Source organism: Phyllopteryx taeniolatus, chromosome 11 (genome assembly GCF_024500385.1).
Source record: "Phyllopteryx taeniolatus isolate TA_2022b chromosome 11, UOR_Ptae_1.2, whole genome shotgun sequence".
In the NCBI taxonomy this organism is placed as follows: domain Eukaryota; kingdom Metazoa; phylum Chordata; class Actinopteri; order Syngnathiformes; family Syngnathidae; genus Phyllopteryx; species Phyllopteryx taeniolatus.
The window spans coordinates 22,715,785-22,728,299 of NC_084512.1; the positions used below are offsets into that span (position 1 = coordinate 22,715,785).

The 12,515-nt window shown below is 41.0% G+C and overlaps 1 protein-coding gene and 1 non-coding gene across 5 annotated transcripts in view; one reads left to right on the plus strand and one right to left on the minus strand.

The window, feature by feature from the left end:
• Positions 1-12,515, minus strand: part of LOC133485399 (SH3 and PX domain-containing protein 2A-like) — a 55,230-nt gene that overhangs the window by 6,392 nt on the left and 36,323 nt on the right. For 3 of the 4 annotated variants that reach the window (XM_061788997.1, XM_061788999.1, XM_061789000.1), the window contains 3 exons: positions 6,633-6,746; positions 3,836-3,919; positions 7-124 (listed from right to left, as the gene is read on the minus strand). In XM_061788997.1, coding sequence (XP_061644981.1) covers positions 7-124; positions 3,836-3,919; positions 6,633-6,746 — 316 coding nt within the window. The remainder of the gene's footprint in view (positions 1-6; positions 125-3,835; positions 3,920-6,632; positions 6,747-12,515) is intronic. The other variant, XM_061788998.1, reaches the window with a different exon arrangement.
• On the plus strand, positions 10,076-10,148 carry trnar-ccu (transfer RNA arginine (anticodon CCU)). Its single transcript has one exon. It is a non-coding gene; the product is annotated as a tRNA-Arg (tRNA).

A 12,515-nucleotide genomic window follows, 5' to 3' on the forward strand; every position in this document is an offset into this window, starting at 1 on the left:
GCCTACCTGATGAACCACCAGCCCTCCAAGTTCTTCTGAATGACTTCCACCACCGCTCCTTTCTCAAACGCTATTTCATCTTTGCCTTGGCTGGTGTACGGCTGCACTGCGATGTACTTTTCCACTGCCAAAGACACAGCAAAACACAGCAACGCATTTAGAAACATGCTTTATAATGAATTTGAATTCTTATACTGTAAGGTGTCTATGTCTATACTCAGATGCTATTTTTTATTTTTATTCTACTGAAATTGTGTGAGATTGTGTGTAGGATGAAACAATATTTGTAAAATATATATTAACAAAAAATATTTAAAAAAAAATTTTTTTTGAAATGAACATTTACCAAATTATACACAAAAATTATTTTTCCGAATGTCATGTCGCGTGGCATCTTTTTGCTGGGTACAGCATGTGGGGCAAAAAAAGCAGCCCAATTTAAAATCCGTATATATATCTCGTCACCACGCGTCGTCAATCTTTGTCAACTGTGGGCCTGTGAAGTCCTTTGAGACTGTTTCGTGATTAAGGGCTATACAAACAAACTTGAGTAGACTTTGGCGGCATCTTGTGGCATTGTTTCAAAAAGAGCACAAACACTGCAAATCGGTGGGTTTTTACGGCAATGGTAGGTCAATTTGTCAATAGTGAACCATGTACAGGCGGGGAATTGTTGTATACATCTGCAAAGTACATTTTAAAGTTAGCGTTAACAGAGCAGCGCGACATAATGTTCCGCACATTAAGTTATAATGGGCAACACATCATGAAAGTCTGCCATTGTGTTGCACACAAAGTAATCCCGGAGATATAAACGTTGTGTGCAGGCTGTCATTCATTTAGTTTTGTTTACATTAAGTGCACCTTAGGCGAGCCGGCGTCCTATGAAGTGTCCTTGGCCTTGCGCCTCTTAACTCAGCACATAATGGCGAGCGAGAGGCTCCGTGCTGATTTATGCATTCCTGCAAGGCCAGCCAGCCATTGCAGAGACACAATTTCCCGTCATTATGGCAATTCCTGACCGAACCCTGCCCGACTGAGTCCCAAGAGAGCACGGCGACAAAAAAGTTACAAGAAGACGAAGCACTGTTTGGGATCCTGCTTAGAAATAATTCATTTTTTGCCCCTTTCCTCACCCTTTCCCAAGGTCGTCTAGGACTGTACAGGAAGCAGGATAGCAATTCTACAGCAAAATCCAAAGGAAGAGGATATTTATGTCGCTGATTTTGAAGCAATTGTTTTGCATTGGTTATTACAGTATGGAGGCTAGTCCGAATTTCGAGTTGCGTGACTTCAGTGTAGTACCATGTTGGGCCACAACATGCCAGGCAGCACTGAGGTCTACTGGAAGAGATGCAACTTAATAAAGAGGAAGAAGAAGGGAGAGAGCAATTTATTAGAATTAGATGTTACCACAGAGCGAGAGAATATTTGCTTGCGACTATTGTTGTATGCTGCTTGTATGTGTTGCTGCTCTGTGTGTGTTAAAGTAGCAGTTGTTTGAACGTTCATAATTACCTTAACATTGATGCTAATCTCAGTTAGCCTGTCTATAGCGTTTCACAATATATATTAGCATTACGCTAGCGGACTAGCACAAGACAAAACTACTGCTGTCCGCAGGCGACAGGGACCGAATAATTGATACCAATACCAATTCCAGTTTTGTCTAAATGAAACATCTTAACTCACTTCAACAGAGTTCCTTGGCAGCCAAGAACTAGCTTTGCCTGAAAGACGTGCCTCAATTCACTTCAGCATACAGTAGGCCATAAATATACCACAAGATGGTGCCAAGGAATGCTATAAAAAGTGCGTTTTAATGTTTGTGCGCAGAAGGGGTAAAACTTTTTTAGTTTTTTATTTTAACATGGTATTTCTATAATGGAATGTACTGTATCTCTCCTGTTAAGCAGGAGTTCACTGTAATTCATTGTTCCCTTTCCTCACCCTTTCTCAAGGTTGTCCAGGAGCAGACAGGAAGCGGGATAGCAATTCCCTTCACTTTCATTACTACAGTAAGATCCAGAGGGAGAGGATATTTATGTATTTTTGTATTTTTGACCTTGTGGACTCTTTTGTGTGTGCGGCCTGGTGAAACGTTTCCCCTCTCAAACAATATCTAGCCGAGCAACGAGAGGGGAAACTCTGAATCAGATGTTTTGTTAACCACAACATGCATCGCCTCCATCACAGTTTGAATTAATTCTAGTGGAGTCAGCACAATCTTTCTCCTTTTTTCTCTCTCTCTCTCTCTCTCTCTCTTTCTTTCTCAAGCAGGATTTGAGTCCTCGGGTGGAAACAACACTCTCGGTCTCTTTACTCCAGAGCGCAGTGCCAAGCACAAAGTTTGGTATGAACCCAATAGCCTATTCTCCCTGCTCCTCTAATGGTGACAACCATGTTGGACTGTCCGTGAACGTCATAAACGTCATTATTGGTACGTCAGTATTAGTCGCAATTTGCGCTGGAGCCGAGTAAATATCTGGCTCGAACACGGTTCTTAAATGCAGCGTCAGGCCCGTCCCGCCGTGTATTGCGCAACAGCTTTTCGGTGCGTGGGCGAGAGCCTATTTGGGATAATTTGGCAGCGTTGAAATAAAACGAAAATACTGAAACAAAAAAACATTTTTTTGTAACATAATTTCAGTCATTGTTTGCTCGGCATGAAGCTACTAATTTCACCTCTGCTTCCCTGGAGACATAATTGGTAGCTTAAAGCTGAGCCGAAATGGCCGGAAAAAGTCCCACTATAAGGCAGTGAACAGTATGACAATGAAATATCATGAAAGGAATATTCCCCCACAACCACGGCACTACTTTTGTCCCAGTGAAACTCATCAACTCACTTCAACATAGTTCCTCGGCACCAAGATGCTACAAGATGGCATTAAAGTGCTACTTTTGACGAACTAAAGCTCCTCAAATCACTGCAACTTAACAGTAGTTCCATGGCAACAACATACCACAAGATGGTGCCAAAGTAATACTTTTATTGCTTTGGCTGGGTGAACATTTTGGTCTTTAAATATACAATGTTTAATAATTCTGTTTTGTTTTACGAGTCACTTTTACAGTAAACTTAAAATGGGGGTGCCAAATAAATAGCTTAAAGCAAGCACGCTTTGGATCTTATTTGGAGAAATGTGCAATCAAGTCTCCTTTTCGTTTCTTTAAAATTATGTTATATGATCCCATTTCTTTACAGCGAGAGAGTGAAAAGAGGTGCTAAGCAATACTTTGAAACGTGTGTTTTAATACGTTCAAGTGTGTTTTAATAAGTTTAAATGTGTTTAAAGCATGCGGGACGGATAAAACTAAACTAAACTCTCTGTATCACAGATTTTCATCAATCATGGTTCATGATAAATGGTTGTTTACTGTACAATAAAAATTTTAATTGCATACATACAGCAAAATTCTAACTTTGTTTTATTTAAAGAAAACAGTAGTATTTTTCTTTTCTAGTAATGCATAATAATAACAACAGTTTTATGCATGTATGTCATGACAATAAAGATGATTCTTCTTTTTCTTGTAACAAAAACATTTTTGGGGTTTTTTGGGGGCAGCGGGGCTGCAACGGATTAGTTGCATTTCAACTAATTTCAACTGGAAAAAATGATTTGATATTACGAGTCACGATCACGGTCACGGAACGAATTAAATTCAAAGGTACTTGCTTATACAGTGGTGATTTGAATGTCAGTTAGTAGTTAGTCATGGTGGATTTACGTCAACACAGGATGCAGGATGAGACAAACAGCGATGACGTCAGGAGCGCACACAAACAAAGGCGTTGAGGTTTGGTAATGCGGCATCTGTCTCACTTCACCTCGGCTCTGCTGCCGGCTGATGACACCCCCCAGCGTCCATCTCCGGTCCAGCCGCTTCAGGTGGGCCTTGTGTCGCTTAGTGACTGACGGACACAAACGTTGACCAGACAAAGGTGAACACACACGCATACATGGAAAGCGGAGTGCGAAGCGGCGAAATGTTAAAAAAAAAAAAAAAAACACACAACACACAAAATGCTATTAGCGGGAAATGGAAGACGGTGGGCGGACGGTGAAGTGTGGAATGACGGCAGGTTGGATGGGAGGGTTATAGGGGACATGTTAAATGAAGACATCTCCTCTGCGGTTTTGAATTAGGATCTTGTTAGCATGGTTTCCCCATCCTGTCATATTGGAGCATCTGGGCCACACATTGCTGCCCCCAGGAAATGCATCAGATTACTGGAACAGCTGACTATGCCTCATAAGCCTCAAAGAGCCTGTAGATTCCGCTTGTATTAGGCCTCATTATGTCTTAAATGCGCAGGTGTACCCAATGAAGTGGCCATTCGGTTTACATTTGTCATACGAGCCCCTTCTGTGTATACATAGTCCAATCCAGTCTCAGATTTTTACACAGTAAGGAAATTGTGTGGCAAAAACATGTTTTGGCCACACTTACAAACTCTCCGTGTTTGTTTGGAAGTCTAATAATCATTTCCATACTCCGTTTGTTGTTGTCTCCAACAGAACGCTGCGTAAGCCTTTTGCAAATATGCTGCAATTGCTTCACTTTCATTTCAAAAGAGTCCAGAAGGGAGAATTTTCCACTTATTATGTGGATTCATGGCCAGTGGGAGATTTAAGCGAGGCCATCCAAAGGTGTTCTATTTGTAGTTCTGTTGTATTTGGACAAAGGTATTGGGACACCTGAAGTGTGTTTATGTCCTGCAAAGCAGCTCCCACTAACTACGCATACAATTGTCCAAAATATCTTGCTACAGAATTAAAGGGTCTAGATTTATTAAATCCTCGATTATGAGGTACGTATCAATACTTGTGTCCATGTGCCTCCAGAGCATAATGAGTCTCAGCCTTATTGATCATGAGGCAGCCACACAATTTCTTGGTTAAGGACTTTTAAAAAAAAAATCATGTTCATAATTAAAATGTGATAAATTAAAGCATTTGTATATGTTGTGTTCTTTACCATAAGTTTACAAGGAGTGCATAACAAATGTATTAGACCACCACCCAATGCAGCCACGCGCTGAGCTGTTAGCTGGGGCTTCAGGAGCTTTGCTGACTACTTTGGAATATCCACCGCTGGAAAAATAAAACAATTTCAAAACAAAAATGCCAATCCCTTGTTTGCTAATAAATGGGCATAAGAGTAGCAAACAAAAGCAGAGGGATGGGACCTCGGGCAGCTGAGAGGATACAGATGCGACGCGGAATTAGCAACATTTTTGCGTTTATCACCTTATTTTGATTTTTAATATTCTAATAATTAAAGGGATTGTTGAAGTGAGGCTACATTCAAATCTTGCTAACAGTTTTAAATCTGCAAGCGTTAACAGCAAAATATAATTATTTGTATCCCTCGATTCCTGGTCCGTGTTAATACCCAGCCACTGCCAGTTCCAAACACAGATAAAAAAAAATAATAATAATAAAAAATAAAAAATAAAAGAACATTTGAAATGGGTGGATTATGCCAGGAACGGCATCCGGCATAAAAACTGTGCAAACAAACAAATTATGTGAGTGACTCGCTGTGGTGACGACTGAAGGGACACACTGAAAGTTGTAACAACAACATTGTTAAAGAAATGAGGGAAAAAAATAGTAAAGCACATTGTTATGTTTTTATTAAGAGGTCAAATTATGGTTATTTACTTGCATTCCTTGACAGAAATGTAAGGCTTAGTGGTTGAATGTGATGCTTTATTTATATTAGGTATAAAATAAGTGAATCCAGTTTGAAATTCCTCATTCCTGTTCCAAATAGTAAAACATCAAGAGCTAACTGAAATTGAAAGAGTCTGCATTAAAGCATTTCATAATGCCAGATGGGACTCTTCATATATATATATATATATATATATTTTTTTTTTTTAATAACAGGTGGTCTAATAAATTTGCTAAGCACGGTACATAATATGACATATTTTTTTGTAATTTTGGGTCCTGGAAATGACATTTCTAATTGGGGTGTATAGCTGTAAGGGTCTGGGAAACCCTTCACTGAGGAGAGCGTACCATTTGTCACTGTATGTGATGTATATGACATCAGGATATCGTTTTTCTACCATCACTATTTCTTACTTTTTTAACTGTGTGTGGCTGAGTAGTGGGAGGGGGATTGATTTGAACTATGTAAAGCACTTTGAGATGCATATCATTGTACGAAAAGTGCCCTATACATAAAGTTTGATTTGATTTGATTTGATAAAACTCATGATATGTAAAATTACAGAATATTTAGGATGAGTTAAGTAGTGATTCAATGCTAACTATAGATGGAAACAGTAGCGATCATGTAGTGAGTAACATCCTGGTATGTACAATGCACTACTGTACAGCTCATCACCGGGCTGCGGTCTGCTCCCTCCCGGAACCCCTCCTCGCCACTGACGCAGACTTGAATCCGCGCTCTGTTCAAGCGTGCTTACGATGGCAGGCGGACAGGGAAAGCGGTTGACGGCGGGCCGACATCGCCCGTTTAGACACGGCCAAGTCAGAGGCCAGGTTTGCGCCGTCTTGTCACCGATCAAAGGTGGAGGGGGTTTGTGGCTATAAAGCGCCGTGTGTTTGCGTGTGCGGGTGGGCGTGCGTCAAGCGGCGACGACTTACCTTCCCCGCTTTTTGAAGCGCCCAGGTCCAAGTCGTCCCGTGTGCCACTGTGAGAGTTGAGATAGGTGGCGGGGACCCAGCCTTGCTCCTCTGAGGTGCTGACAAACCACCAGCCTGTGAAAATAAATCAAGACAGCAGATGACGGATGTGGATTGACATTTACCGCATGATTTCACTGAGCTTCTTTGGGTTCTCAAACCGGTGTCCGCGAGCCGTAATAAGCTAACTAAGCTGCAATGAATTTATATTTTATATAATGTTTTTATAAAGACGTGCTTACAGTGGTACCTTGACTTATGAGTTTCATTTTGTTTCCTTGACCAAGCTCATAAATCAATTTACTCGTCCAGTATATCAGATGTTCCCCGTTGAAAGTCTGGTGGTTCACTACCATTACGTGCATGTACATTGTCTGCTTGCAGTTAATTTATAAAAATAAAAAGTAAAAGTGTTGGAGTTTGACCAATATGCATTTCTAACATCATAAAATCCACTTAATACAACAAGAATGAAGTTCAATTGAAACTCTCAATTTTTTGGGATGAAATCGGGAAGTCTCAAAGGAACCTCGCCTCTCTTGTTTACAGCAATGTTGTTAGTGTAAGCCATGCACATCAGCCAGTGACAATGGATAAATATGTATATAAAATTTTAGACAACTGAATTAGGTTGCATTGCTTTCTATTACACAGGTCATGAATATTCAAGTTCAAGGGGACATAATTTGCCAAACCAACTTTTTATAATATTGTCTCTATGGTGCCTCGGTAAGCATGTGAAATATGAATTAAAATCGTCCACGCATTCCTAAGATCCAGACGTTTTTCTGCCGAGAGGCCTGAAATTCATTCGCATTTCTCGAGCTTATCTACGTCACTAGCGAAGACATCCGCCTTCCCTTTCTGCTCCTGATACAGTGCTGTCAACATAACAAACTCACAATTGAGTTTGCTCTCACAATTGGGTCGGGTACACGGAGGCAACCAATCAGAGGAAAGTGGGCGGGGTCTTAGCCAAATATGACAAAGCGGATACAAATCTGGGTCAAACAGAAGTAGCCGTCAGAGGAGCCTTTTCTGGACACGTGTACGACAAAACCAAGTTGTGTTTTTAAATTAAATTGACACTTTTATAATAAGTCCATATTAGAGAGTCACTCTATGGAGCCAAAATACAGGACCTGTAAAATGTTTTTAAAAAACAAAAAAAGAATTCTCATGGCATATATTTGTTGGTGCACATGCAATTATGAGGGAAAAACTTCCCCGGACTCAAAAACATTTGCGAAACCCCCGGGCTTACTACACATGCGTGACCCTGTGTTAGCTCTCGCAGCTGGCAGCGAAACCATCCTATACGTACGCGGTACTCCACCCGATTCTCTTGTTTGCTGTGGTAACAGAGAGACAATGCCCCTGACAGGTGCTCGGAGAGCCATAAAGATGATGGGAGCGTTCAATCACAGCTGGCCCAAACCTCCGGCGCACGTGTCCCTGGCGAAATGTTGTGTTTAGAGGGCTCTTTCAGTCCCACAGTGGGAAGAAGAATTGGAAAAATCCCATTGTGATGGCTTGTTACCACGGTACTGTTTTGGGATCCCAGTAGCTTATTCGTGCCATCTCTGTGATCCATGTGGTCAACAGACAACCGCGCTGCGTTAGCTGGACAGCAGTATGGAAAGCCGTTTGAGCATTTATTCCATATTGTTGCTTCCCTAGTGCTCTGAATTGACTTACTAGTGAGGACAAAGAGTATATAAGTACATGGACCTTAAGCATCAAGGATATCAAATAAATGCTCAAACGCCTTTCCATATAGCAGAGCTGCTTCACGTGGAGTTCGGGCGGGTCCATTGAAGAAGGCCTCTGTGTTGGGTGTCAGGCTCGGAGCACCACCCGCTGGCTCGGACTTAACTCAGGTTAAGGCATGTAATGTGCTGAGTCTTTTGCGTAAAACCCCGCAGCTCAAACAAAAAGCGGTGCCCATAAATCAGTCAAGAGCCCGAACAACAACCCAATCCCAGAACAACAACATGTTGTCTGTAGAGGTCTATGACCGACAACTCCCCGAGGGCCGCCATACACCGAACGAACTGGACAGTACTGGACAATCGCAAACAAATTGTAGTGAATAGCTAACCTTCACACGCCTACCAATTCACTGCTACAGGACAACTGGTGTTTTTATCGGCAATGTTATGAGGTGCCAAAAATACTGCATCATATCGTTATATTGAACTTCAAACAATATGTGGGAATTTTCAAGGAAGAAGCAGCTTGTTCTGTTTGCCATAGCTACAGTATAATATAATAATACAAAGAGAATAAAGAACAGCGGATGTGGATGTACAAGAGGCTCATAGCCCCATTCGTTTACCCTACCCGTACATTTCGCTGCCAGAAAGACTCGCCACGCTTCGCTTTTTATCCATGGGTAAATATGCCCAACCCTGTTACTCATGTTAACAGACAACATATTAATATCAAAGTTGTTCTTTTTTTTACTGTAGAGCTAGGTTAGTTAGCGTAGTGGCTAACACCGCTAGCATGTACTCTTGAGCAAAAACTCGAACAGTAGCATTGATTTTCAACAGTGACTAACTGTAATTAGAGTAATACTAAAATTAAATTACTATTAAAATAAAATGTAATACTGGATTGTAAAACGTTTACGATATTTTTGAAATCTGTTTTCCAGGTGCCTGAGTATCTGTAACAGGGTTGCACCAAACTAGTGCTGGGAAAAGAAATTGAATAACTCGGCAAAGTCGACTTCAAAAATAGATTGATGCAGAATTTCTGCCTCGAAGCTCCGCTGGGACCAAATAATAATAATAATAATAAAGAAAACAATATTTTTCACGTAACCTAATTTACACCGCCGGAAGCAATGTTTCACAAGGACATTTGTTGTAGACGGACGCAGCATTGGGCCACTGATAATAATTTATCATGTTTTATCACTTGTTTTTCTTGGGGAAAAAAACAACAACAAAATTATAAAATAGATGATATGTTTTTCAAAGATTTTGGTGCCGAAATTGTCCTCAAATTCTGGTATGACCAATAAAGTGTATATATTGTATTGGTACAACTCAGCTATGGCCACCTGGCTACATCATTTTTGTTGTGAAAGATCATGTGATACCACATGGCATTTTGGTTGGCTGTTACATGTGCAACATTGTGATACCGTTTGCCTGCAAATCAACTTTTCAATTGCAGCAAAACTATTTGAAAACTGTCGGCCACTCGTGAAATCTAGTTCCAGAACCTCCGCACATTGTGCGACAATTCAGTTGTGTTCGGCTGCATCGCACTTGAAAACATCTGTGTCACCTGTTAATGACGTTTGGGGTTTCTTCACATATGGCAAGTGCTTGAGAAAAAAAGGACTAAAATGTGCATCCTAATATTAGACGCAATGAACCTCTGTCTCTGTAGCCCCAGTGGCCTAATGGATAAGGCACTGGCCTCCTAAGCCAGGGATTGTGGGTTCAAGTCCCATCTGGGGTGTAAATGTTAGTTTTGAGCAAGACAGTGGCAGCACAATTCTCAAATACAGTAGTCAGTATTTATGTTGGACATAATAAGTATCGTCGCACTAGTTGTTTCTAGTTTTCTACAAAACATACTCTCTTTCTTAGTACATTTCCTGCTTAAATATTTGGCTCTGTTTTTGTTAAACTGCTTGATGTGTTTCAAGTAGATTGGAATCGCCAAAGTGAAACACATCTCATTCCATGACACTGGGTGACTTCCAAACATGTTTTTTTCTGATCACATATAATGTAACGTGAACAAATTGTTTGCTGGTGCAAACTGTCGCCGTCATAAAATCTTAACATCAAGAGTAGAGGTCATTTTTAAGTACATCTTGTGCACAGTTTTGCCTCACTAGTAACATGTAGTTACTGTTAGTATGCCAAAATTGTCTGACTAGAAAACAAAGAGTCAATCACTGATGGTCTCTCCATATTTTTATCAAAACCAGCCCCTCCCTGTGTTGCTAACAACAAGTGAGGGGTTTAGACCACAAGTTGGGGGAAAAAAACAGAATGCAGCCAATTGATGACTGGCAGCATCCATTTCTGTTTAGTATGTCATTCTCAATGTCGCTTATCCTGTTCAGGGTCGCGAGGTGCTGCATCCTATCCAAGCTGACTTCGGACTACACCGTGAACTCGGCACATATAGACACGGACAGCTACTCGCACTCACATTCACACCGTCACTGAGTGGGAACTAAACCCACGCTGCGATCACTCGAGCAAAACACGTATCATTTTAGTAGTGTGTGCTCCATCTGCATCTTTATAGGACCAGAATGGATGTTGCTGCATTATTATTTTTTTGCATTCTATACTGGTAAAAGTGAAAACTAATACAATTTTGAAAGAGAAAATACTTTATTACTTCAGTTATTTAAGTTGAATGCATTGAAGCTATTTGAAAGCGGTTATAAAAGGGATATCTACAAAAAAAGAGCGTGGTATGAGCTAAACTCTATTTGTATTTCATACTGTTCTTGACATCTGGAAACTCCACACATGCTTCATTTTCACTGTAATCCATACCAGATTGCAGCAACAGGAAACCAAATATACACAAATTGTTTTTTCACCATAAAGGACTGGATGATATGTAAAAGGAGACTGCGTTTCTAAACACAATTAATCAAGTTCGCTAACAGTGTAATTTGACAATATTACACCCAAAACAAATGAAAACTTTCACGAGCTAGTAACGAAAACAAAAAAGCTCGACACTTCTCACACGAAGCACTGATTCAGCAGCAAACCGAGGCTTTTTTTTTTTTTTTTTTTCTGGACCTGGAATGACGAGGAATGCATAGGCGCAGCAGTCCTGCAGATATCCGATACCACTGTCAACGAGAGCAGCAGAGAACCCCATTCATTTCCAGCTTCTGTATTTATTAACAGTAGATCCAGTATCAACACACAAGAGGGGGAGGTATCAGCTCTACACACACACACACACTTCCAGTTTTCATAAAACACTGGGTTTCAATTACCTGGGCGCCTCCGGTGTACTGAAAAGGGGGGTTGTGGGAAAACGACACAACGCGACTTTCAAGAACTGTTGACCTAAGGAGCTGCGTTTTCTCCAAGAACTGTGAATGGATCACCTCATGGTCCGAAAACGAAGCGCTGCTTGTACACTGCTGAGGCCCCGCTGATGTCGAGACATAGCAACCCTTCAACATGGGCCAACCCTGGTAATGTTGTTTTAACTGAGCGGCTGCTTTCAGACTTACTGTCTTAGTTCCTCATCAGTGATAAGACCTTTTGTGTTGCACTCTGACAGCCTCTTGAGAAAATGGAGCTTAAAAGCGATACTACACAAGCTTTTGAAAACATAGAATGAGGTTAATGCCTTCAAGTGGTCCCCAAAGACTTCTGATGGAAATCTCAAAGAATGCGCAGGAAACGCACCAGGATGGGAGGCTAATGCCTCCTCCATCTGCTGCTACAACTTAAGCTTTGAAAAAAGACAACAAACTGTTGATCGCTCCGTCGTGTCTAATATGGTGATTCGCTGACAAACATTAGCCACTTTTGAATACAAAAACATGCTGAAGCTGCAAAAACCCAGATTGAAAGCATGCACAGATACTTGCCAGTATCTTGATTATTACTGACAAAAATCTGCAAAGCATGTGCTTGACCTGAGTCTACTGTCTTCCTGACAGGTTTCAATTTGCGCCAGATAAATGAAAAGTGGGATGATTATATCGTGCGTCACAATATGAAAGCCTCCAAGAGCCCTGCAGTTTCTTATCGTCATCCAAACTGTGTCTCTGTTCTGCCTAAACAAACGAGTAGACAGTATAGACATCCTCTGAGGGCTGTAGATATCCAT